Genomic DNA, 26,585 nt, shown 5'->3' on the forward strand with positions numbered 1-26,585 from the left:
ATTTCCTTAAAAAATCAATTAAAACAAAAGTTGAGCCATATTCGAAACTTTAAATACAGTTATGAACTTCAAACTTTATCCCAGTAACATGAAAGTTTGTCTAACATGGTCGAATAAAAACCACAGAAGGCAAAACAATTTTAGATTTAATGCGCGTTTGAAATTGTGCGGAGGAGGTCCATGGCACGTTCCCACATTTTGATGTCAATCACAATATGGTATAATATATATTCAGGAACCTATACTAAATCACAAGTAATAAAATTGGAAAAAAAAAACAGAAAACAAACCGCTCATGAGCACTCACTAGACAGAAATAATGAATTAAATTGACAGATGCCCACAAAAAGATATTTTTACAAAAAAAACATGTTACATTCATTAAGCATGGGCATAAACCCAACACCACCCCACCGATTACACCAAAGATTACTCCCCAGTGTGACCTTTGGGCATCCTGACGCCACACATGAAATCAATTTTCTGACCATCGATGCAATATAACTTGAATCGAAACAAATATGCAGTGGAGGCTGCTGAAACACGGTTGTGGTTCCCTCTCAACAGAAAGGGCAGAGCAAAACTACCTTGAAGTAGTTAAGTTCGTCTGAAATTAGAAAAGCTCCTCTGAATTGAACTTATTCCATGCTTCCTGTTATAAATTATCCAACTTTTAGGCAAAACTAAAGGCATTACAACCCTCTGGACATAACAATATGATATTCACTAGCTACAAACTCACGTGAAGGTCAAAATCAACTTCTAAATTTGGTTTTATTTAAAAGATTCATGCGCAAACAAGCATTGAAACAGCAAAAAATGTATTGCTAACTCATGATTAATATACCCTACTTGGGCCTTGTATATTAGCACAGATAATCGGCATTTAAACATTACTTCGAAGTTCTTGATGTAGAAGAAAATCCTATAGTGTGCAACACACTTTCTTTTATTGGGCGAATTTTTTGAGTATTCACCCAATAATAAGGGGTATAGGAAAGAATGCGTTAAAAATGTGCAACTATTATTTCTCTTTCCAAATTTTTCATTCAATTTTTGAATTGTCAAGATGTCATATACAACTATTACGGAAAATATAATACTTCGTTGAGACTGAAGAAAAAAAGCTGACAGAGGTAACTTTAGTTCAATCAAATCAAATTGAGAATTTTATTTCTCTATTTTATGTACACACCATTTCAAAACAGAAAAGACAGAAAATACCCCAGGAGATCATGATACAAAATTAAAAATCATTGCTTCAGAATAAAGACATCATTTTAGATGACAAGATATAATGCCCATCTTTATATGCACATCATTTGGCTATAGAATGTTACATGGAAACCCGTATTTCAATGCCACTTCAAAATAACAGTAGCCTAATCTTTATTTGCCACTGGTTATCACTTCTTTAATGGAGTATTGATTAGAAAGCAACTATAAATAATATAAAAAAAGCCTGAAATACCTTGAGGAGATCAAACACCTTCTCAGCAACATATTTCTGTTGAAGAGTTGCACCCTTTTGCTGTACTTTATCAGGATGAATGCACAATGTAGCTTTCCTATAAGCCTTTTTAACAGCAGCAGCTGTAATCAAATCAGTCAAAGAAACTGGCTGCCAACCACATTCAGGCCACAGCACCTGCTCATTATTCATGAAGGAAATAAGTTAACATAACAGACAAATTATAGAAGAAAACAATACCACTAAGAGTATACAAATTAAGGGACTGTTAGGCTACTTAAAGATTCACGAGCAGGAACTTTTCAGAGTGTATAAATTATGGAAACAAGTTGCTTTTGATCTTGTTTCATCTGGATCGAGAGTAATATATATTGATTACATCGTTAGAATGTTCTGAAAATTCAATAATTTTTGCTGAAGTTGTGTCTAATATAACTATATATCTGATTGGAAAATAACAACGCTGATAATCAATGGAGGAAATTAAAATACTGGATGATCCTGTAATGAGCAGTACGTACAAACCAATAAAATCATTTTTGAAATTTAGAGTTACTGCATGTTTGATTTAACTTATTTTGGAGAAATAATCGCTAGTTTTTGCCAGCTTTTTGAGGAAGCTTTTTTTAAAGTAATTATATTCTGAAAATAATCAGTTACTAAATACCCATTTAGCACACCTATGCACCTAGGAGGTATACTGATGATCAGATGAAACCCGGCAAGCCATACTTTAAATTCCAAGTCCAAGCATTAATAAAAATAAATAAATAAAAGAACAAGGGTTAGCAAAATCCAACAAACTTATAGGCATTATATGCATCTGGAATAGAGAATATTCTGAGATTATCTGAAATGCATATACATATTGCAAGGTGGATAGTAAAGCACGCAAGTTGCCCTCTTTCCCTGCAGCCCAGCGCTTAATTTCAAAATCCAGTGTTTCAGCAAGCCTCTGAAATCAATATAAAGATAAAATCAAATAATAAAAATACAAACGTGTCACATTAAAACTCTACAAATTAACAGAGGACTGAGAAGTAAAATCTAACATAAAAAGAACCCGTTCATTATGTAATAAAATATGAAGGTAAGCAGAAGACAGGGTAACAGGGCCCAGGTCCCAGTTTTGACCCATCTCAATTGCCACAACTGGTAAAACAGGTTTTGAAGGGAACATAGCAGAGGTACATGTAAATAGTAATTTAAAGAAAAATTTGCCTACAAAGCTCTGGGTTAGCATTAATTTAACCTAGAAACAGACAAACAAGATAACACAATTTGATAGAAAATCAGAAAGTTGGATAATAAATTAATCCTTATCTTGTGGGTCACTGAGAAAGCAATAAGTGTATATGCAGTAAGTGCAATGCAAATGTATGACAGAAACCCCCCAGCCACAAACAAAAAGGATAACAATAAAAGAAACTACTTACGTGTCTCTCAGCTTGTTCTCTTTGAGTTTGTAGGTCCCGTTGATTCTTCTCAGCCAATGCCTTTGCCTAGTTTAAGGTGGCAATGATTGTTAGCAACAAAGACAAACAATTTAAAAAGAACTTTTGAGAACGTACACACTTCTGCATCTATTCAAGGTCATCTTGATTTGAACAGAGTGCATTGTTTACCAAGTCTTTCTACAAAAAACAGTAATGCATACCGCACGCTCCTGAGCCCTCTGGTGGCGGTCCAGCCTGGCTCTTCGTCTTTCTTCACTTTCCCCTTCAACTTCCTGAAACTCTCCGGATGATGGAGCAGCTTCAAAGAGAAGGGACCAAAAAAACCACATAAGCATTGAGACCCAAAATTTTAAAAACTTTTGCATCAACAAAAAATATATTGTACGTGCAAATCTACCTCCAAAAATCGAGGAAAGATCGTCCACTATATTAGTGGTTGATGATGCTTTCTTCATGCTTGAAGATACACTTGTAGATTTCCGGGTCACATCTGACTGAAATTGGGCATCAAATACAGAGTCCTGAAAGCAAATAGGTCCCGTAAATTAATCACAAAATTGAACTAGAATGATGCTAATGTTAACGTGCATGTCAATCCATTTTTTGTTTTTCATTTAAAACATGAAAAAATTTCTAAAAACTTGTACATTTTTTAATAATAAAAATTCAATATATACAATGTTCTATAAAACTTCTATGATGCGAAATGACAGAACATCAAAGCCAAGAGCTAACCTCTATATATTAGAATAAATAATGTTAACAAAAATAAGTACTAACCGAAGAGCTAGGTCGAGGAGGCCTTGGAGCACTGCTTGCTCGTGCACCCATGCTGAAGAACGATTCGAGATCATTCTCATTCTGTTGTTGGTTCATCCTTGCAGCAGCTGCAGCTCTTTCTCGGGCCTCTGCTGCAGCTCTTTCTCGAGCCTCCGCAGCAGCCCTTTCTACAGCAGCACGTTCTGCTTTGACTCTCGCTTCAGCTTCAGCTTCAGCTCTTGCAGCTGCAGCTCTTCCCCGTGCTTCCCTCTCTTTTGCCTCTGCAGCGGCCTTTTCGGCCCTTTCCTTTGCTTCAGCAGCAGCCCTTTCACGGGCTTCAGCCTGTGCCCTCTGAACTGCGGCCCTTTCTGCACGCTCTCTAGCTTCTGCATTAGCTTTCTCAACAGCAGCCCTCTCAGCTCTTTGGCGAGCTTCAGCAGCTGCTCTTTCCCGTGCTTCTCTAGTAGCTCTTTCTACAGCCTGTCTTGCCCTTTCTCTTTCCCTCTCAAGTCTCTGTTGCTCTCTTTCTTTCTCCTCCTTTTCCTTCTCACGTCTTCTTTGCTCCTTTTCCTCTCTCTCCTTTTGCTGCCGTTCATGGTCCAACCTTTCCTGTTTTCCTCTATCCTCTGATACAGTTCTCTCATCTTTTTCAAATTGCATGGGATCTTTGCTCTTACCAGTTTTTGTATTCTCTCTCTCCCTAACTTCCTTAGCATGCCTAAATTTAGCTTCAGCTCTATCCATAGCCTCTTTCATAGCTGCAGCAGCTGAGTTCATCTCTAATTCTTCATCAGAAAGAACATTTCCACGTTCATCATCATTACCACGACTCCTGCCCATGGCAAAATCTTCAAGTTCATCAAACTGAGATGAAGAAAACTTTGCCGCAGCAGGGGCAGAATTAGGACCCTGAGAAAATTGAGTGGAACTTGAAAAAGAATATTCATTAGCCTTCATTCTGGCATTGGCAGAAGCTGGCAAAACTGTTCCTGACTTGGGGATATGTACTGGTCGAGGAGGAGGAGGTCTCGAAGGTGGTGGAGCAGCAGTTGGTTGTGTGAAAAGAGGAATCTCTGATACTGTCAACCATATATCATCATTTGATTCAAATTTTTCTTCATATTTTGGAGACATATCTGCCTGTGAATTGGCCTGTTTAAAACCATCATTGTCATATAAGGGGGAAGTAGACCTTTGGCCAACTGGTTTGTAAGAGTCAGATGAATATGTAGGCATGTCAAATGCAGCCTGATGAAATCCCTGATCACGGTCAACAGGAATCTTGCTTTGTGTCCGTCTCTCAGGACTCCTCACAGACGCTTTGTCATTTGATTCTTTATCTCTGCTCCAGCTTGAACTTGCGTTTGACCTTGGCGTTGGGGAGTTACTACGCTTGCTGCTATTTCTCTCTGCTGAGAATGCAGGTACAGAATTTCCAAGTCCACCAAAGGGATCAATATCATCATAAACTCCACCATTAGAATTTGATGAACTTTCATTTTTTGGGCTTCTAGAGCTAGTGAATTTACTAATTTCTTCCAATGGGTCTGTCAAGTAGCCTGAGGAAGAATCCACTGGGGCTGAGGTTGATTCAAATACTTTGAAAGGGTCTTCTGTAGCACTGGAAGCTGATTTAGATGCACTAACAGTAGGTTCTGATGACAAATCAATATCAGGAGTCGTCCTGCAAACAAAACAAAATGTAAAAACAATTACAATACATCAAGAATATATGAAAATAAGGATTGGATTGTCACTTATATTATTCCCATTCCCTTCAGTTTCAATTCACCAATGAGATGCTTAGCAACAACACAGGCATATGACCTATCAATCCCTAGTTCCAAATAGACAAAACATTCTCATTAGCACATTTTTAGTGGCATATCCAGTTGGACCTATGTACCAGTTGATTTGGAAGCTAATCCTCTACTGTCTCAAGCAGCATATGTCCTGCAATTCCACTCAGTTGCTTGAAGGGGATACTAGAGAGGTTGTATATCTGATTTGAGTCCAGTTTTCATAATGTCAATCTTGAGAACAAGGTTGAATTTCATGGGGGTGGTATTGTTAGGACAGAAGAGAAGGGGAAGTTAACCAGGACAGTTAGGGTATTAGTTAGCTAGCTAGTTAGTTACTTAGTTAGAGGGATAAGTGAGATAAACAAATAGAGGGATGTAGGGGAAAAGGGAAAAATCCTATTTTGTATCAATTGAGAGAGCGAGTATTAGCTCTGATACAAAAGGAGAAAGCTTAGTGAAAAGGAAACCCTTGGAGGAGGATTTCTCTTACTTTCTTTCAATTTCATTCAATCAATAAGATGAGTCTTTGGATCAAAAACAGAACTAAATCTTCCCAGAGTATAAGGAAGGCATCCTCAAACTTTTTAAGTAACTTAGGAACAATATTTTATTGGAACCACTTATGCTCTTGTGTATTAAAAAGCTCTCGTGCAACTCAAGCCCATAATAACCCAATTCAAAAATCTCACACACAAAAAAAAAAAAAAAAAAAAAAAACCTCAGAAGAAAATCAGTTCATTGTTGCATTTTCTACCCCTCCCAAACACATCTGAGTTTCATGCAGGTGTCTATTTTAAGTCTTGACAAATAAAATAAGCAAGAATAACTAGGCCTTACCTTTCAAATGATGCCATTCCCACTTAAATATCAACCAAATAGATTACCGCAAAAAATTGACACCATACAAACAATAACATATTTCAAAATGCACAAGAAAATCAATGTGCATGAAAATCTATTTAAAAAGAATTAATGCACGACCTACAACCATAAGCTCCTAGAAACAATACGCCTGAATCTTGGCAGTCAAACAGACAGTTTGTGCAAAACATACAAGAGGAGAGAAAACATAATCAGCAGAAGGCATCCCTTAGCCTACCAAATCAACCCTGCAATCTAGGCATATTCCAGAATAGCTACCTCAAGTTCCATTGTTCCAAACAACAAAGATCAAATTTAGACAGTAAAAAATAAATCAGAAAGAAATCTACTGATGACATTAATAGGCTAGTGACTTGTGATTCCAAGTTTATTTGCAACAAATCAACAATAACCAGTAAGCAAATTATTTCCTCACATATTCCATATATCATGGGCAGTGAACTTTTATATGCAAAAGTATCAACATAATTTTAGAAGATTGCTATATAAAGGCCTATGAAAAGACATAGTAGATGATATTCCATAGATACACAGATAATCCAAAATTCCAGAACCAAAAAGATTGCTGCCAATGATATATCTTCACCACATAAGTTTAAACACAAATATCAGACAATTATTACAATTCTAAATTGACTCGATTCACTAATAGAGCTAATCACCAATAAGCTTAATTGCACTTTTGGTCCATATACTTTAACTTGTATGCAATTTTGCTTCCCTAGTTTTAATTGCTCATATTTAATCCCTCCAGTGTTTTAAATGTTCAAATTAAGTCTTCCATCCAAAATTTTATCCGATAATTAATAAAAATATAATAGAGGTATAACATTTTATTGATTTATACAAATAAGTAAAAAAATTACAAAATAAAATATAATAAAAACATTTATCTTAAGGTGGAGGACTTAATTTAAACATTTGAAAAAATTGATGGACTAAATGTGAGCAATTAGAGCTTAGATTACTAAAATTGCACATAAGTTAAAGTATAAGGACCAAAAGTGCAATTAAGCCTCACATAGTGACAAGAGCTTATTAAACCCTTCAATGGAACATTCTGTTATAACTTTGTGCAAGTTACATTCAAACAAAGAGCACGGTACTCAACTTTTAGTAGCTTTTTTGTTTTCTTTTTCTCAGAAGTCCAATAATTTCGTAGTTATAAAATTTTAGCATTTCTACTCAATTTATGTTATAGTAACAATCCAACGCTCTTTCAACACACGAATAAGGTTTCAAACAGATCAATAAACTACAGTTCTCAGCACACAACATTCACTAAGCTATATCATATGCATGTAAGAGACTAAGCTACAGACACTAAAACGCATTTGAACATGCACGCACGTAAGAACCTAACCATACCTGTCAGCTGAAGGCTTACTGCTCCCGAATCCAGGGATCAAATCGTCAAAATCAGCGACACCTTTCTCCTCCTCCGATTTCTTCGACTTACCGAACCCGCCGAGAAGATCGTCGAACGCGGCGTTGCTCCCTCCCGCAGCGAAAACGCTGTCGTAAGAGACCTTTGAGGAGGAGCTCTTGAGACCGGGAACGCCGTCAAAGATATCGTCGTCGTCGTAGACCGGTTTGTCGAAGACCGGTTTATCGTTCACCGGCAAGTTAACAGACTTGGAAGCGAAATCCGAGGAGGCACGAAACATAGAGTCCAAATTGAAGGATGAGTCCGATTTGGCGTGCGCACCGAACAGATCGTCGAAGGAAGCGGCGTTAACAGAATCGTTGAAGGAGCGAGTGGATCGGGAACCTAAATCGAAGTTGAGAGAAGACGATTGGGGTTTGGATGCAGCCATTGGGGCTGCTTTGCCTTGGGGTTTGAACCCGAAATCGGTAGTTAAGAGGCCGTCGAAATCGTTCATGGTGAGGAATGGCAGAGAAAGAGTCCAGAGAGAGAGAGAGAGATCCGGTGTGCGGTGGTATCCTCCGTGTACGGTGGAGATGGCGGTGAGGGAAGACCGTCAGAGGATACAAGGAACGGTAGAATCTGACCTGTGCTTCACTTTAATTTTCTTCTCTTTTTTCTTGCTTTTCCTTTTCCCTTTTTTTTTTCGGTTCCTTGTTCTTCTACTTGGTGGTTAGTACTCACTGGTTAGGCCTTATTACCTTTTCTTTCACTTGTTCCGTCTCGCTCTGTGTCAACTTGCTTTGCCTTACGGAAGAAATAGCAAGTTTATCATGTATGAATTTTATTTTTTTTGTATTTTTAGATTTATATTTTGTGAATATTTTTTTAGTTTTTAGGATTGATTTTAAGAATTTTAAAATATTATTTTTAAACCAAACTAACAAGTCTAGGATAACCCATACCTTCATGATCCCTTTTTACAAAATAAATAAGAATGGAGACTAGTGTCATTAATTTCTCAGCTAGCCGCAATGTTATGACCTATTCTTGCAAGGTGATAAGCACAACTCTTTTCCCCTAATATACTTAATTCTTATACCTTCCATCACTTTTAGATTTACTTAACGGCTATAATTAATGTAAAGGAAAATGTAAGAATAGAATATGTTAAGATAAGTTAAATTTTTAATAAATAAGTCTGATTTATTTAATAAATTTAAAATTAAAATCTAACTTATTATTTGTAATAAACTATTTATTAAGTTTGATTTTTATAAAAGTTTAATTTATCTTATTAATTTTTTTAATGACTTTCCTTTAAGATTTTTAATAGGCTATTAAATTATGTAAATATATATATCTCTTTAAAAACTATTATATATTTATGTATTTTTTAAAATTATATATTTAGTTAAATAAGTAAATCATTAAATATATAATAAATATAAATACAGGTGAGTGTATGCATATAAGATAGATTAAATAAAAATAACGTAAAAGATTTTTACTTATAAATAGTTCACTTTTTTTTAATAAATATGTTAGAAGGAAGAGAGAAAATGATTCAACTATTAAACATCATTTAAAAATGAAAGAGAGAATTTCAAAATTTCAAAGATTAGGTCAATTTTTAAATCTATGATATTAACAGATCTATAAACATATATTAAGTTAACAACCTAAAATTTTTACGTGTTCCAATGTTAACACTAATTTTTCATACGTGTTAAAAGCTCATAAGTAAATTTAAGTTGAACAATTAAATTACATCAAATTAAAAAAATTGTTATTTCTCTAATTAATGTAGGATACAAGTTATAATGAATAACATTTACTTTAGTTAAAAGTGTGTTTTTTTAAATATAATACACCTTCACATCACAAAAGACAATCCTAACCATCAACGTTGAATTTAATTTCATCGTGCATGAGTGATTTTCAAATTTTCATGTCATCTGTAATATCTTGAATATGAAAATATACCTTTTTATTTGATACAATGTATTAAGATTTAAAATATTATTTGAAAACAAGAAAATTAATAAAATTTAATATTCAATACAAAATAAACCAAGTGTTTTAATGAAAATAAAAACGTAATTATTTAAAATAATAATAATAAATTAAAATATATTTATAGTATACAATTTTTATTTATTCAATTATAAATCACCACATCAACAAAAAAATTTATTTGTATGATAATAAATTTAAAAATCATATCGATTATATATTCCAATTAATTGATATTATAATTAAAAAAAGCAATAATGTATAAAAAAAATAAAGTCTAAAATTATATCAATGATTTTGCCTCAAAGGATTTCCCCAAAATTATTATTTTTTTACTATTTTAGGAGATTCAGTTTAAAATATCATTCACACTTTCATTCTCATTATGTATGTTTATTTTGACGCATAAAAAATAATGATTTCTATCCCACGGAAACAAATCCCCCCTCTAAAAAAAAATAACGCAAATGTTTATCTAAAGATTTATTCTTTAATAAACTAATATTTTAATAAATTTTTTAGGTATATAACAATTAAAAATTACAAAATTTATGTTGAACACAAATATAAATATTGAATAAATAAATAAATGTTTATTTATAATTTATTTATCAGTTCATTAAATGTTATATATTCAAATATTTTCTAACCTACGTAACATAACATATTATAGAAATTAATAAATTTTTATTGAAATTATAATATTTAATAGTATAAATGTACATGAAATTATATAAATTTATAATAAACTTTTATCATGTGTAATGCTGTACAAATGAAAATATATATTCAAATAATTTTATTATTATTATTATTAGGGATTCTTAAATTGTAAGTAATAGCTCACCAAGAAACCCACAAGTATGACATTAGTGAGAGTTTCTTAATTACGTGAAAATATAGACATTAATTGTGGTTTGAAAACTACAAGTAATTAGCGTGGCAAAATAATTGCATTATCAAGTTTATAATTCACGGATAAGTACAATTATTACATATAATTCGAAAATTGCAAGTAATTTAGCCTATGTTTCTAAATTGTGGGTAAATCTTGCAATGTGTCCCTTGTTAAAGCCAAGTAGTTTTTACTCAAAAATAATGTAAAGCAACGAATACATTGTAATATCCAATCTTATTATTGACCTTTTTTGTATATCAGATCATGATGATATTTAGTTCTTGTCAATTTTCAGTGAGGATGGTTACATGGAGAGGATTTGACGAGCAGTGATATGGGTCTTGATGTGGCAGTCCATGGTGCTTTGTTTGGGAGGAGATGGCTTTTGTTTGCTATTTCTTTATTGGTTTTCATATGATAAGTTAAAGGTCACAATTGTTGGGTAAAAAAAGAAGGAAGAGGATGAATAAGAGAAAGGGGAAAAAAAAAGATAAAATGAATAGTATTTAAAAAATAAAGGAAAAAAATAAAATTTAATATTTTTAACACAAAAGGCCGTATTTAAAATAGTTTAAAAAATTAAAAATATAACAAAATTTTTAAATGATTAATATATTATGGGTGAGTCCTCTTGTATCATAGCATTTAAAATATTTTTTTGATAATAAAAATAAAAATGTTAAAATTAGCATTTATGTATTTTAAAAAAAATAATACATTTTATAACTTTAATATAAAAAACGTTTTTTAATAAAAAAAAATTGTTATTCTTATACACTAATTTTTGTAAAAATTAGTTTTAAAATGCTTAAACTTAATTTTAGAATTTGAGGTTAGTAAACCTCTAAAAAAAATAGTTTTGTTAATTTCAATCCTTGTGATTGAGTTAAAATACGTAAATATAATAAAATTTTATCAAAAATATTTATTATATTAAATATATAAAATTATAATAATTTTTTGATAAAATTTATTATTATTAAATATTTAAATTTAATTCTAAAAATTGAAATTAACATGTATAAAAAATATATAATTTAATAAATATAAATATAAATTTCATTCATGAGAGAATGTCGTTAGTAATTTTTTTGTCAGCATTCTCTTTAATATATTTTTATTATTAAATTATGTTTACCAACTTTTTTTTTGTTATTATATGTTTACCACTTTTAATCATATTATGCCTTGTTTGAAATATAAAGAATGTTTTTGCTAAAAGACAATAGTTAAGGAATTAAACGTAAAAAGAATGTTTATTAAAAATTATATAAGATCGCATTAAAAATTACAAAAGAGGTGTATTTATTATATTTTCACAAAAAAATTATTTTTATTTCTTAAAAGTTACATTTAAACTACTTGTTAGCATTTGCCAATATAAAGTTTTTTAAGAAAATTATGAAAAATAACACACATCCCAATGTTTTCTAGGTAGCACATTTATTCTTTTCCCTTCTATGTTGGCAAGAAATTATGAGAGAGAAGAGAACAACTTTTTTTCTTTCTCTTTTTATCATTATTTTATGTAAAATATGAATCTTAATTCTTCAGAGTGGATTTAAGTAAATATTTATGTTAAAATGTTATTAAAAATATTTATTATACTTTTACATCTCAAATATGATAAAAACTTTAAACACTTAAAGAATGTGCTAACAATGTTTCTTTTATTTACAAAACACGAAAAGTACGTAAAGACAAGGGAAAGCCCATTTATTATTTTAAATTATTTTTAAAACGTGGTGCCTAAGTGAATTTTTTACACAAATATTATTAAAACAATAAAAAATTACAAAAATAAACCTAAGAAGAAATTATTTATCAGACTAAACCTATTTTCTGTAGCAAAAAATAGAAGTGCAGGGAACCGAATTCTGACTTAGTTTTTTTTAAAAATTTATTTTATGTTTTTATATAATAAAATAAACATTATTAAATAAAAAATATATATATTTATATTTTGATAAAATAAATATTTATAATATGTTATTCTAATAAATATTTATAAATAATTTGTTAATTATATATAATAAAATAATTTTTATTATTTTAATTATGTTTATATTTTTATATTATTTAAAAATGAATAAAAATATAATAATATTAATTTTACAAATATATTTATGATAATAAATAATATTTTTAGAAAAATAATAAATATATTTTTAAAAAATAATTAAAATAATTAAGTAATCAGTAAATTATTTTAGATAATTTTTAAAAATTAATTAAAATATTTAAATAATAAGTATATTATTTTAGATAGTAATGTTAATGCTTAAATTATTTATACAAAAACAATAATAATAATATTTGTAAAAATTAAATAAATATATTAAATATTATTCTATTTATTTATTTATTTAAATATGTAATTTTGAGTTAATATTTTTAAATATCAATGTAATAAAATGATATTTTGAATAAAAATTTTATTTTAATTAAATTAGTTTTTTTTAAAAATCACATTATTTAATATTATAATTTTTAATACCATAAACCCTAAAACTTTATTATTATAATTTTTAATAAAATTTATTTTAAAATAAAAAATTTATTTTTAAAATGTAAATAAAATATTAAATTATAAGTTAATTATTTAAACTTAAGACAAATATTTTAAAATGAACGTTTTCATATTATTAAGGTAACATTGATGAATACAAAATGCATTAATAAAAATGATAATAAATTCATAACAACATTAATAACTAACTATCTCCGTAATGATGACCAGTTCCACAACGAGGGCGATGTCTGTGACATGGTGGGTTTTGTCGTTGTGGTTGTTGCTTTGGAATTTCAAGATGAACTTGTGGAGGATTTGGATCATCAAGAAGGTCTAGTTGTTGAAATACATTTGATGAATTACCAGATTCATTAGCAAAATCCGGTTGATAAAGAGACTACATGTAAGTTTTTGCCGAAGATGGAGTTGTAAAATCAACTCCAAATAAGTTTGTAAAAAAATCCTCCGATGTTGTTGCAAACAAATGTGTTGTGTTAATTATGTTTACTTGTGACGTAATGTTCGAAGGAATTAATGTAGTCTCATGGTACGATGATGTGAAAGTCATACCGATTTCAAATGTGTTGGTAGTCCTTAGTTGTTGGTCGCTCCTCCTTAGATCTTGTAGTAGTGGTGGCACAGATAGAAAATATATGGAATTGACAATATACCATTCTATGTATTCTTGTGTGTGACATAATGGGCCTTGCATTAGACGACCTATTATTGTCAGCTCATGTCTGTTGTTCCATATCTCGATTCATTGAGCACATCTTGTAACCAAATTTTCATCTTCTCCAACATATGATATGAATTCTGACCTTCAGTCCTATACACAACTTTTAAGTAGTCCATTCATGGACCTCAACGAAATACCCTCCGAATCATTTCAGCAAACCTTACTCTCTCAGCCTCTTGAAGAAACCCCCATTGAAGAACATGCTGTTGTGGGTCTTCCAATCGAAGAAGTTTTTGATCCTTTTGGCGAAGACGAAGATGAAATCATATCTCAACAATATGATGATGAAGAAGACTCCCTCCCACTTCCAAATATTCCACCATTACAGTCATTACCATTATACAACCCACCTCCACATTTTCTAGACTTTCCCACTCAAATACAAGAACATGACTCTGAGTTTGGCCATGTCCTTGATCGTGAAATGGTAGTGTATCCGTCTGGAAAACTATTTGTTGGTTAGCGCTTCCTAACAAAAGAACAAGTGCAAGATGCTATAAATAGATTTCACATTGTCAATCATTGCACTTATAAGGTGAAGATGTCAAGCACAACTAGACTTGTCGTGGAATGCGTTCATAACGTCTGTGCCTGGAGATGTCGCACTATATTGCGCACCAAAGAGCAACACTGAGAAATAATAAAGCTTGAATGGTGTCACACATGTGCTTCCCTACTCATTTCACAGGATCATAACAAGTTGGGATCATGAATGATTTCTCAAACCATTCGTAAAATTATTGAGATTGATCCATCCACACCTATCGCAACTATCTTGGCGCACATAAAGTCCACAATGAGTTACACAATCAGCCATAGAAAGGGATGGTTGGAGAAACAACATGCTATTGAAAATATCTTCAGAAATTGGGAGGAGTCATACCATGAGTTACCTAGACAGTTGCTTGCAATGCAACTGTATGTTCTGGACTTCATCTAGAAATTGAGTACATAACATAATTCCCATTACTTTTGCTGTGGTTGAAGGTGAAACTACCAATGCATGCTTCTTTTTTAAAAAAAACTTAAGGAGGTACGTAACCTCGCAAGAGGGGTTGTGCCTCATTTCAGATCGTCACGAGACCATAAGAAGTGCATACTCCAAAAATGGAAATGGTTGGACAGAAAACAATTCTGTCCATGTCTACTGCATTAGACACATTGCACAAAACTTTATGCGACGATTAAAAAATGATGCACTGTAGAAAGATGTCGTTAATATGGGTAATTTTAATTTTTTACGTACTCTATATTATCATTAATATTTTATACAATTGCTTAGCTAGTTATATTAATTTAATTTGTAATCTTGTTTCTAGCATATGGGATACTGAACCGAGATTCTTTTATTATTACAACATAGTAAAAGATAATAATCCTGAAGCTGCACAATGGTTGGACAACATTCCAAAGAAAAAATGGACACTGGCATGGGACAACGGACGACACTGGGGACACATGACAACAAACCTAGCAGAGTCAATCAATTTGGTCTTTAAAAAAACTAGAACCCTACCAATTTGCTCAATGATCATGGCAACATACACCTGTTGCAATAAGTTCTTCATTAATAAAAACAGGGAAGTAGATGCAATGATTAATGCTGGAAATATGTACTCGGAGGTTGCAACTAAAGTAATTCAAGATGCACAGTCAAAGGCGAATACTCATAGAGTCATCTTCTTTGACAAAATAAGCACTAGATTTGTAGTCGAAGAAACGCAACATCCGACAAAAATTCGACTCGTAGGAAGATTTACAGTACGGTTAGATGAAATCTGATGTGATTGTGGCAAGTTTCAAAAAGTTCACATCCCATGCTCACATCTACTTGTTTCATGCTTACACACACATCATAACTTTGATATCTACATATCTCCCGTGTATACCTTACAACAAGTTTCTAAGGTATACGAATGTCAGTTTGGAGAACTCAGACACGAAGACTATTGGCCAACTTACACGGGCCCAACTTTGTATCCAAATCCAGAGCTGAAAAGAACTTCAAAGGGTCAACCGAAGTCCAGTAGGATAAGAATAGAAATGGACATTAAAGAACAACAAAGTCGGACAAAAAATTGTTCTTATTGTCATACCCTTGGTCATACAAAGAAAACATGTCCAAATATCGTTTAAGCTTCTAGTTCCTGCCATGATTTATGTTATTGTTATTATTTTGAAATTTTCTTAATGTTATTTTTAATTTTATGAATGTTATTGCAACTTTTCAATTTTTAGTATTTGTAATTTAAATTAAATATATAATTATATATATAAGATACTACATAATATTATTTAATTATGTTTATTAATATTAATATTATATTTTTTAAAATAAATAATTATGTTTAAATTTTAATAAACCTTAATATCTCTAAATAAATAAATAAATTATTATTTAATACTTTTACTTATTTTATAAATATATAAAATTAAATAAATTTTTATTATAATTTTTATTTTATACAAATTTAAAATTCAATAAATTATTATTGTAATTTTTATTTTTTTAAATAATATAATATTAAATAACTAAAAATATAATTTCAGAATATAATATTAATATCATTTTCAAAAAATCAAAATTATATTAAATAATATAATAAGAAAAACAAAAATATTATTTATTATTTTAAATATGTCAAATATATTTTAATAAATATTTAAAATTAATAATATTATTATTTTATTTATTTTTAAATAATATAAAATATAAACATAATTCAAATAATAAAAATTATTTTAGTATATATAATTAACAAATTATTTATAAATATTTATTAGAATAACATATTATAAATATTTATTTTATCAAAATATAAATATATAAATATATTTTAATTAATAATATTTATTTTATTATATAAAATCATAAAATAAATTTTAAAAACGAAAAAAAAAACTAAGTGGGAACCGAATTCTGCACTTCTATTTTTTGCTACAGGAAATGGGTTTAGTCTAGTAAATAATTTCTTCCTAAATTTATTTCTGTAATTTTTTATTTTTTTAATAATATTTGTGTAAAAAATTCGTGCCTAAGTACTTGATCTTAATTTAAACAATTTATGACCGTTTATATTTGCTTTAATTTTATTTTTTTATCCTAAATTTTTAAAAAAGTTTGGCACACCTAATACGAGTATTGCTAAAATAAATAAAAATTTAATCAATCAATAAAACACAATTGTTAAGTTAAATCAACATTCAATCATTATTTCTTGATTATTAAAACAGAATAATAAGATCAAAATGCCATTAAATTAATAAATAAGTAAATAATAGTATTTAAAAATATAAAATCAATGTATATTTATTTCTCTATTAACTTGGTAGATATAACAATGTACGTATTTTATAATTTGTTAAAATTAATATGCTTCATTTGTTATTTATTTAAAAAATTTATAAAAATAACTAGAAAAAAAGAACATGACATGTTAAAATATGTAAGAAGTAATAAATAAACATATAACTAAAAATTAAAGAAAATAAGAAAACGAATTAATATCTTTAAATAAAAAAAATCCTATAACTAAAACAACTTTTATATAATATACTTACCTTCCCTTGTCAATTGAGCCCAAGATCAAGGCAAGACTTATACTTGTTGATTGATAATATATAGAATTGGGAGATCACATGAAATGATTCTTATAATATCACTAGAAATGCTAATACTTTCTTTCTACACACTCCTTTGAAGTTTGAACACATTTTGTTATTGAATAAAATTTATTGAGACTCACAAAATAATGTGAACCCCATTCTCTATTTAATGAGTCTCACGTATTATTTCAGTGTCTCAACAAATTTTAACAAATACTAAAGAACGTATTAGAAAAAGGTGTTACAGTTTGTTGGTAGCATTTCTCATAAGGCTACAATTTACAATCATGATGTTGAAAGCCAAATTACTAGTGGCAGCTGAGTGGCTCCAATGGACTGATGAGACATCAATTCAATGCATCATATCATTTTCATCTAACCAAAATTTAGTATATCAAACTCGGATTCGTTTGACATCAGTTTCTGGGACACTAAGATCAAGCCTATCTCCACCGCCTGAATTAGCAGTTTGTCCTGAGACCTGCCAAATCATACATTTCAATGACAAAATCAGTTTTTCTAATCTTCACATGAAATGCATAACTCACGTACCAAAGCAATTCCCGTGTAAACACAATGCCTATAGGCACAATCAATAAAAAAAATTAAAGATTATATTAAAATAAATTTTAACAAATATTTCAACGCAGACATTTTATTTTAATGCAACTTGAGCTTTTAATTAGTTGTACCTATAGACACTATGCTCACGCAAAAATTGCTCTTTATACCAAGTCAAAGGGCCATGTCAGCGCCTAAACTTCTTACAGTCCTCACAGGCTGAAATTGCCATTTTCTTTCTAAGTTTCCTAAACTATGAGCAAAGATCCATGTTATTCGTAACATAAAAGTCGGCCTTTACTTCAGACACACTTACAGTTTCATCAGGAACAACTGCATATCTCTCGGATAAGGATGAGCAGGCTTTCCCTGTTTAAGGGAAAAACAAATAAGCCAGGATGATAAGAAATTGTATAAACATAAAACAAAAGATATAAATCTAAATTACACTACCAAATGGTATTAATATCAATAAAGGAACAAAATTACTGATGAGCATAACAAAGCACCTGATAATACATCGGAGTTTGAGGATTCTATTTGCTGCCCAGAAGATCCATCAACACTCAATGCCTCAATAATTTTCGGAGAATTTCTACAAATCCCAAAATCACACTATGAACTAAAGACTTAAATGAACAAGGTAATAACTGGAAATCAACCTTTTTTTTAATATTATTTTCAAGGGTGAACAAAAAGCATTCAAAGCGTATTCAAATATCCATGATTTAAAATAAATAAATAAAAAATTGATAAAAGAGAAGGGTACCAATATGGTGCAACGAATGTAGCAATTAGTTAACAAAGCTCTATTCTAATGGTTAACAAAGTTTGATATAATTTATTTACATGCTACATTGAACAAGCTAGTTTTTAGTTTCCGAAACTTGGTCAAAGCAGCACCAATACCTCAAGCATAAGAACTTCATGATTAAGATCGTTGATCCAAATTCTAACATTAATAACAGCAGCGATTACCAAAATGATGGTATTAGATTCTATTTCCAATATAGAGTTTACGAAGTTCAATAAAACAATTTAGTTAGGACAATTAACAAGCCACTAGGAATGGGCTAGTAATGAGATTGGATAGTTCGCAGGTTATAGGCTCATACCCCCGTGTTGTCATAACCAAAGAAAAAAGGTTAAAGATAGTAACTAATTAATTGTTTCAAACATAACTTTTATGAACAAAATAAAAGAATATCGCTTAAGTGCCTTCAGCATGCATTTGAAAGACAGAAAAGCATTGAAATGAAAGACGAAGGCCTGTCAAAAAGTCCAAACAAATTTTATTCAGGTTGTACATGCAATTACCGGTCAATGGTATCCCCATGCCCCAGTTGCCCATTTGTGCCTCTTCCCCAAGAATATACGTTTTCTTTTTCTGTAACAGCAATAGTGTGTCTCCACCCACATGTGATCTGAACTACTTTCTGCCAAGCCAAACAAAAGCAAGTAAAAATAAAATAAGATAGTGATTGCTTGAAGATAGACACTGACTTCTTAAGATACAAAGTTTGAAAATTTCCAAAAGAATGGGAAGAACAGTCGTGCAGTTTCAATCAAGTACCTGATCATGTGGAAACTTCACTTCCACAGGAGAGGAGTGGTCAACATTATCACCAACTCCAACCTGTCCAAACTGCAATAAAAGAAAAAATAGTTCACAAATTTCCAAACACATGTTAATAATACAAGACTTGTGATTGTCTGATAAAGAATCAAGTCTGAAGCCAATTTTTTAAAATAAAAAAAAATAGAATATATTCATTTCTCTGCATACATGAATAAGCATTTTTTTTACCAGTCATCAAATGTTATCCTCTGTTCTGTTCATAAATCAACAAGTATTTCTTGTTAAAATGCAAATATCACATGAACATAGGGAGAATAAAAAAATTACAGCCAACCTTATTCCAACCCCATCCATAGAGTTCTCCACTAGATGTGAGTGCCATACTATGTCTCCAACCACCTGATACCTGAAAGAAGTCCAAGCAAAGTTCAGGGCAAAACCAAACAACTATAATCACTATATCTAAAAACAAATATATTGCACCCAGGGCAGGTTTAAGCATAGGACAAGATTTGGTGGGACCAATTTTTCACTTGTCTTTAACACATTATAAATATGACGGAACCCTTATATTAGAAGTATTTCCAGTCCATTCCCCACTAGAAAAAATCCCAGCATTTAAAAACGGGACTGGAGCAAGATACAACCTACTAACCAATGCATCCAAATAATATAAGAACCTGCCACCTAGACACCAACTTGACATAAAATTGAAGGAGAACCTGATAAATTGACTTATCACTCAAGGCTTGAAGCTTGTGAGGAACAAGATAATCCTCAAAATCTCCATGTCCGAGCTGGCCATATTTGCTCCATCCGTATGTGTATAAGCCACCAGAAGATGAAACAGAAATTGTATGCCGCCAACCACAAGCAACCATGACCATATTGTCACACTGCAACTTTCAACAAGCAAGATTTAGGCAAGGGAGGGAAGGGGAAGCAGAACAGAAGTTTTCCATCCATTAGTATGCATTTACACTGATTAGGTGATTTCTCATGATTCATGAATCTTAACAATATTTTCTAGACCTATTGATAGTTATCACAAAAGTTAATACCTGGAAATGCTGCCTCTTCTATTAAACTAAGCAGCAAGTCAAACTTTTTCAGAAATCAAACAATATATAAAATCACATATATTCCAAATTATAATTGATATAATCAAAGGCTAATAGGGAAAGGTAAGATAACACCAATTTGAGGACATACATCAACAGAAGAAACTTTCTCAGGAATCCAACGATCATTTCTATCTCCCAACCCCAAGTTTCCGTATCGGCCCCAACCCCATCCATACAGTTCTCCACTTTCAGTAATGGCCACACTGTGTTCTGCACCTGCAGCAACCATTTTGATAGGTACTCCCTATAACAATAGAAAATTTAAAATGTGTTCAATTTCAATAGTTAATGAAATAACTCTTTGATGCATTATATTTTTCAATGTTTAAGACATTAACAATATAATGTGACTATTAATTTCATAACAAAACTACAATTGCTGCTGTTCTTTGTTTTTTCGGTCCTTAGCTGCTTATCTCTTTCAATTGTTTGAAGTGGGGGATACTTGTGAAATGCAAAATGTTACTGATCAGAAGTGGGGGATACTCCTGAAGATCAAAAGATTGATTGATCAAAATTCCCTACTATTCAGTTCCAAGCTTCATATCCAAAAGAAAAAGAACCAACAAAAGGGCCAGGGAAGTGGGAAGTGTGAGCATAAAAAATGCTCCAATTCACCTTATGATGTTGTATATTGTTTTGCTAGTAATTTCTTTGAGGGATCTAGCACATGTAGAAAGAATTAGTAGACCCAGACAGTCAGGAAGGCAGTAAAGATAAGCAACTCAAGCAAAATAGGGTGGGATGTAATGGAGGCTATGTACTGAGCAGGCCTCATGAAAGAGCACCCAGCATAAATATGAGAGTTCTTAAACTTTGGCAAAAAAAGGGCAAGAATGATGAATAACAAATGAGTGTCAGGAATCTTGTGCGAAATATTAACTTTGCTACTATGTTTTGTAATGAGTGTGAAATCATTAAAGAGTGGAAGAAGGGGGAATTTATAGAGGCTAAAAGTAGATCTTCAGGGCATTCAAGGAATAAGAACATAAGTAAAAGTTATTGGAATGTACAGAGTTATAAGGTGCAAATATGTTCGTGTATGGAAGGAAATTGTATGAGAGAAAAAAGAAAATAGATGAGTCTGGAACAAGCAAAGGTGGGGGGCACAAAGGCAATAACGAAACAGCTGGAAATCTGGTTACTGAAGAGAATGGGGGTCATAACAGAAAGGACAGGTGGCAAATGATGAAGGGAGGGTATGATTCTGGCATGATTGAGGGAGAGTGGGGAAACGTTACACAAAGGGTGTCAAGCAGAGAAGGGTAGGGAAGATTTGGGAGGAAGGGTTTGGATGGCCGAAGGCCTGGACTGGATTGATATCTACGTTTAGCAGTACCCGAGTGGTTTGAGTTGTAATTCCAGGAGAGTCTTCCCCTGTTGGAGGACTGGAATCCGTCGTTTGATATGCAGTTTCTTCCAAGGTTTTCTCTCTTCAATAAACAGTTTCCTTTTACTGCTGAGTTACTGCTCAGTTTCCAAAACCTAACAATTCTTACTCCCCTCTCTTCTTCTCTTTCCCCTATTTAAGCTATGCCCCTGCTTCTATCTATTTCAACTGTTTAACCACCAAACAGTTTTAGTTGTCTAATTCTATCTAATTGCTTTGTCTTGCTTCTGTTGGCTTTCCTTTATTCATCTGTCGGGAGTCCCATCACAGACAGAGAGACATATATCCCTTTTCAAATTGTTTCAAAAAAGGGATGAATGAGAAGCAATTAAATATATGGTAAAGGTAACTTATCATTGTGTATTGATTATCAATAACGGGTTCACAGTTTTATTTATCACATATAACCTTGACAAAATGCCTCAAAAAAGTGTACCTGAAATGTTTGAATCTTTTGTGGCACAAGAGAGTCCTCTGTGGTGCCAAGTCCAAGTTGACCATTTTGATTCCGCCCCCAACTTCAATGTGTATAGGGAAAGAGGGAAAAAAAAATACAAAGGTCAGAGAACAAGAGAATTAAACAACCGATTCAGGGTTCATGTTTGCAAATTACACACTGAGTATCAATCGGAACACATACATTCAATGAACCAAAAAACCCTAAAAATTGGCAAAGAAATACAAACCTCTGGACCTCGCCTTCCATGGTAACTGCCAAACAGTGGCTATCCCCACAGGCAATTTGCTTTATCCTTAGACCCTGCAATGCTCTAATAGGCTGAGGAATGAACAAGTCACTGGAATTACCATGACCCAACCTTCCGAAATCACCCCTACAAAAACAAAAACAATTCAGGATCAAATACAGTCACACTAACCAAGCTTGGATTCATTGTTTACATGGAAAATTACAAGAGCAAAGAGTGCATTTCTGAGCACAGTGATTAAAAGAAACAAGTTGAAAGGAAAGATTGCATACCATCCCCAACTATATACTTGAACGCGTGACTCAGAATAAGCAAGGGTATGATCAGCTCCACAAGCCAGAGAATCTACTTGTTGAGCATCTAATGCACTGAGTCGCGTAGGTAAGAGTCTATCATCGGTGTCACCATGCCCTAATTGACCATCCTCTCCTCGACCCCACGAGCACACCACGTCGCCCGCTGCAGAGGATCAAAACCAATAAAGAACCGAAGCGAAAGAGGGATTCCATTCAATTTCTAGAAACGAGACGGAAAGAGCTTACAGAGAAGAGCAACGGAGTGGCTTGCACCGGCTGAGATGAGAAGAACGCGACGAGGTGGAGGAGCATCGGTGAGTTCCATTAGTGAAATAAAATTGGGTAATACTAATAATAAGATATTAGAATTAGAACATTGGTTTTGAAATTGATAATTTGATTTAAAGGGAGTAATGAAATTGAACTACAGAACTAGAGTAGAGTCGAGCATAGCATGAATATTGAAACACTGTGAGTGTGGCATGGGGCAATGCAGAAACAACGGCATTCAATGTGAGGTGGGACCCATAGAGTAAGTGTGGCAGCACCTCCAACCATTTTTTCTCACTTCCTCCATCTCCTCTAACACTCTTCTCTTCTCATTGGTCACCCACCCCAACCCATCCCCTTCCCTATTCTTACAGTTCTATTTCTCAATCATTTCATTCTAATAAGACATTTTTAGCCTTATATATATATATATATATATGATATAAAATTTGACATGTAACAATATTTATGTCATTAATCATTTAAAAAATTGTAGAAGATAGAAAAATAATTTTATAAAGATTAAAATTTAGTATATTCTAAAAGAAAAACATTTTTTACCCATATTTTGTCTTTAAATTTTTTATAAGAAATATTTTTTATTATTTATATTTAAAAAGTAAATTGAAACTTATTTTATCAAATCATAAATTAATAAAATATTTTTATAATATAAGAATAAGAATTTGAAGAGTTTAAATACGATTAAGTGTTGATGATATACTCTACAATAAATCAATAATTAAGAAAAAATAATAACATAAGATCAAAGGTTAATAATAGTTACATTAATTTTAACAATATTTAATTAAATTTTTTATATTATTAATTTTCTATGACCAGTTACTCTCTATCTGACTGTCGATTCATTACGCCTTGTTCTATTATTTAAATTCAATTTGAAAATATCTAACAATTACAATTGAAAACATTACTTGATCAAATAAACAATATTTTTACTATCAACAATATTCTATTATATTATATGCGACTAAATTAAAGAGATAAGTCTTTTAAGATTGAAAAATAAATTTAAAATTTCAAAATTGAAGTTAAATTAAATTTTAAAATTATATTTAATGCTAAATATCAAAATAATTTACGAAAAGGATACTTAAGAGATTGCTTCATCTCTCTTAAATCATTATATTACTTTTAAAACATGTATTTTTCCTTATGATAACGAGTCTTTTGTCGTCAACCTATATTTAAATTTTTAAAATTTAATCCACGTAAACAGAATTTGAAGAAAAATATAGTTTTAAAAGGTCTAAAGTTGCTGTTTTAATCTAAACTTTCTCCTTTCATTTTCATTTTTAGGAAATTTAAGTAATTTATCTAATATAATTATAGTAATTAAATAGATCACTTCAACTTTATCATATTTTAATCATTTATACAACCTTCTTTGATTTTTTAGTTTTTAAAATAAAAATATTATTACTTATTTGAGAATGAATTATCCAAATAAATTTATATTTTTAGTTTTTACACTTATTCTTTGTATTTATTTTTAGCTCTTTCTTTGTTTATTATATTATTCATCAAATGCATTGTTTTTTCTTATTGTCTTCTTTCACTCGTGCATTACAATGCCATTGTGTGAAAGACATTTTATTTTACAGCTGGAATTTGTTGGTTGTGTAGACTTTTGGGGCCTTCCTTCAAAATGTTGAAATACCCTATCAAGAGGGTGATGAAATTTGATTTAAATATGTATAATTTTTTTAAAATGTCACTAATATCTGCAATATATAATTTTTATTATTGTCAATTTAAACACGTAAGCTTCATATTATTATTTTTTCGTAATATTAAATAAAAACTCCACTTATTTACCAAAAATTTATATTCATTCCACATTCAACAAACTCGTGTCAAATCTTATATGTTGTATGTATTTTTATATTAAATGATATTAAAATTTATTACTCTAATTTTTTGCACAACAAAATACCATCAACTTCTAAAATTTAAAATAAGGTTACATAATATTATTTTAAAAACACTTAGATTTTAATTCATTAATTTTGTAAAATTAATCTTTGAAATTATTATATATTTTAAACGGTTAAAAACAAGCAGTGAATGAAATACATTTAATATAAAATATGAAATATAAGTGTATATATTTAGTTTTCAATATTACATGCATCTAAATTCATTGATATTTAAAAGTTGATGGAATTTTTGTTTTGAAAAAATGTGGAAATAACATTGAAAAAAAGTCATTTTCCGAGGTATCCAGACAACAAAAATAAATGTTTGATCATGTGTGACTTTGGGATATGATAATGGAGATATTGATAATCTTGACCAAGTCAAACTATTGTTTCATGTTGATTGCGAATTTCCCGGATTCACAAGGAATCAAAGGCCAGCAAGGATGACATGAAAGTATGAAAGTGATATAGTTGGCCTAATATTTTTACAATATCTCTTTGTAAAAAATAAAAATTGAGACAAACAACATTTTAAGAAATTTATTAAAAATAACTTCTTTTCATGAAATATTTAAAAAACTAGAGTTTAGCTATTTCACTTTAACTTTTTTTCCCTTTTATATTTAAAACTTCAAAATTTAACAATATTCAACAAATTTTAAAACTTAAAAATAATATTATTACTAAAGAGTTTTACCTTAAAATTTCAAGATTTAATTTTTAACTTTGATACCAAAAATTCCCCCCCCCCCCCCAATGAAATGGGAGAGAAGGAGCTGTATTTTTTATTTTTTTTGTCTTTTAAGTATTAAAAAACTAAATCAATATTTTATAATATAGAATTAAATAATTTGTTAATAGTAAAAATTAATTTTTATTAACCTAGACTCAATTTAGACATACTTTTTATAGGAATAAAAAATTAAGTATTAAAAACAACAAAATTTTTTAAGTTAAAATTAACTTATATACCTTTATTTTTTAGAAATTCTTTTATTAAATTTTTGTAAAACTTGAAAATTATAAGTTACTTTTAAATAATAAAAAATTACTTTTTGATATTAATTTTTCTATAAAAATTTATTCAAATTCAAATTTAATTAAAAAAACTACTAATTGAGAGAAAGGATAACAAAAGAATTGTTAAATATTGTAAGATATTAGTGTTCACTACATATATATAGGGTTGATATTCTTTTTATTTTTA

At 30.7% G+C, this 26,585-nt stretch overlaps 2 protein-coding genes across 7 annotated transcripts; both read right to left on the reverse strand.

Moving 5' to 3' along the window:
- Positions 1–56: 56 nt before the first annotated feature.
- LOC113873707 (auxilin-related protein 2-like) lies at positions 57–25,994 on the reverse strand. 3 transcript variants are annotated; one of them, XM_027511983.1, is made up of 9 exons: positions 25,984–25,994; positions 7,740–8,456; positions 3,709–5,371; positions 3,326–3,449; positions 3,129–3,226; positions 2,908–2,973; positions 2,337–2,426; positions 1,472–1,648; positions 127–652 (listed from the first exon to the last, which is right to left on the reverse strand). In XM_027511983.1, exons 2-9 carry the CDS (start codon positions 8,252–8,254, stop codon positions 614–616), a joined length of 2,772 nt encoding a protein of 923 aa, XP_027367784.1. In that variant the 5' UTR covers positions 8,255–8,456; positions 25,984–25,994; the 3' UTR covers positions 127–613. The 3 variants fall into 3 exon arrangements, with proteins under 3 accessions (XP_027367776.1, XP_027367784.1, XP_027367770.1); XM_027511975.1 differs by lacking the exon at positions 25,984–25,994 and having other exon boundaries at positions 57–652; positions 7,740–8,576; XM_027511969.1 differs by lacking the exons at positions 127–652; positions 25,984–25,994 and having other exon boundaries at positions 1,285–1,648; positions 7,740–8,532.
- LOC113873727 (ultraviolet-B receptor UVR8-like) lies at positions 17,451–23,829 on the reverse strand. 4 transcript variants are annotated; one of them, XM_027512023.1, is made up of 13 exons: positions 23,599–23,829; positions 23,412–23,513; positions 23,142–23,328; positions 22,849–22,995; positions 22,599–22,680; positions 20,861–21,016; positions 20,371–20,544; positions 19,983–20,054; positions 19,643–19,714; positions 19,387–19,505; positions 18,579–18,664; positions 18,386–18,438; positions 17,456–17,989 (listed from the first exon to the last, which is right to left on the reverse strand). In XM_027512023.1, the coding sequence occupies exons 2-13, from the start codon at positions 23,488–23,490 to the stop codon at positions 17,903–17,905; spliced, it is 1,314 nt and encodes a 437-aa protein (XP_027367824.1). In that variant the 5' UTR covers positions 23,491–23,513; positions 23,599–23,829; the 3' UTR covers positions 17,456–17,902. The 4 variants fall into 4 exon arrangements, with proteins under 4 accessions (XP_027367817.1, XP_027367824.1, XP_027367811.1 ...); XM_027512016.1 differs by having other exon boundaries at positions 17,451–17,989; positions 23,412–23,787; XM_027512010.1 differs by having other exon boundaries at positions 20,371–20,550; positions 23,412–23,703.
- Positions 25,995–26,585: the final 591 nt, after the last annotated feature.

The sequence above is a fragment of the Abrus precatorius genome, unplaced genomic scaffold, assembly GCF_003935025.1.
Source record: "Abrus precatorius isolate BTA unplaced genomic scaffold, Abrus_2018 Scaffold10, whole genome shotgun sequence".
Taxonomy (NCBI): domain Eukaryota; kingdom Viridiplantae; phylum Streptophyta; class Magnoliopsida; order Fabales; family Fabaceae; genus Abrus; species Abrus precatorius.

What these genes read in the sequence shown, in the direction of transcription:
- LOC113873707 (XM_027511969.1), bottom strand. Translation starts at nt 8,254, where the DNA reads ATGAACGATTTCGACGGCCTCTTAACTACCGATTTCGGGTTCAAACCC. An exon ending in GAGAACAAGCTGAGAGACAC is followed by an intron (nt 2,427 to 2,907) that starts GTAAGTAGTTTC and finishes TATTGATTTCAG; the next exon opens with AGGCTTGCTGAAACACTGGA. An exon ending in TACTATCCACCTTGCAATAT is followed by an intron (nt 1,649 to 2,336) that starts GTATATGCATTT and finishes AATAATGAGCAG; the next exon opens with GTGCTGTGGCCTGAATGTGG.
- LOC113873727 (XM_027512010.1), bottom strand. Translation starts at nt 23,490, where the DNA reads ATGGAACTCACCGATGCTCCTCCACCTCGTCGCGTTCTTCTCATCTCA. An exon ending in CCACTCCGTTGCTCTTCTCT is followed by an intron (nt 23,329 to 23,411) that starts GTAAGCTCTTTC and finishes GATCCTCTGCAG; the next exon opens with CGGGCGACGTGGTGTGCTCG. An exon ending in CATGGGGATACCATTGACCG is followed by an intron (nt 18,665 to 19,386) that starts GTAATTGCATGT and finishes TGGGATTTGTAG; the next exon opens with AAATTCTCCGAAAATTATTG.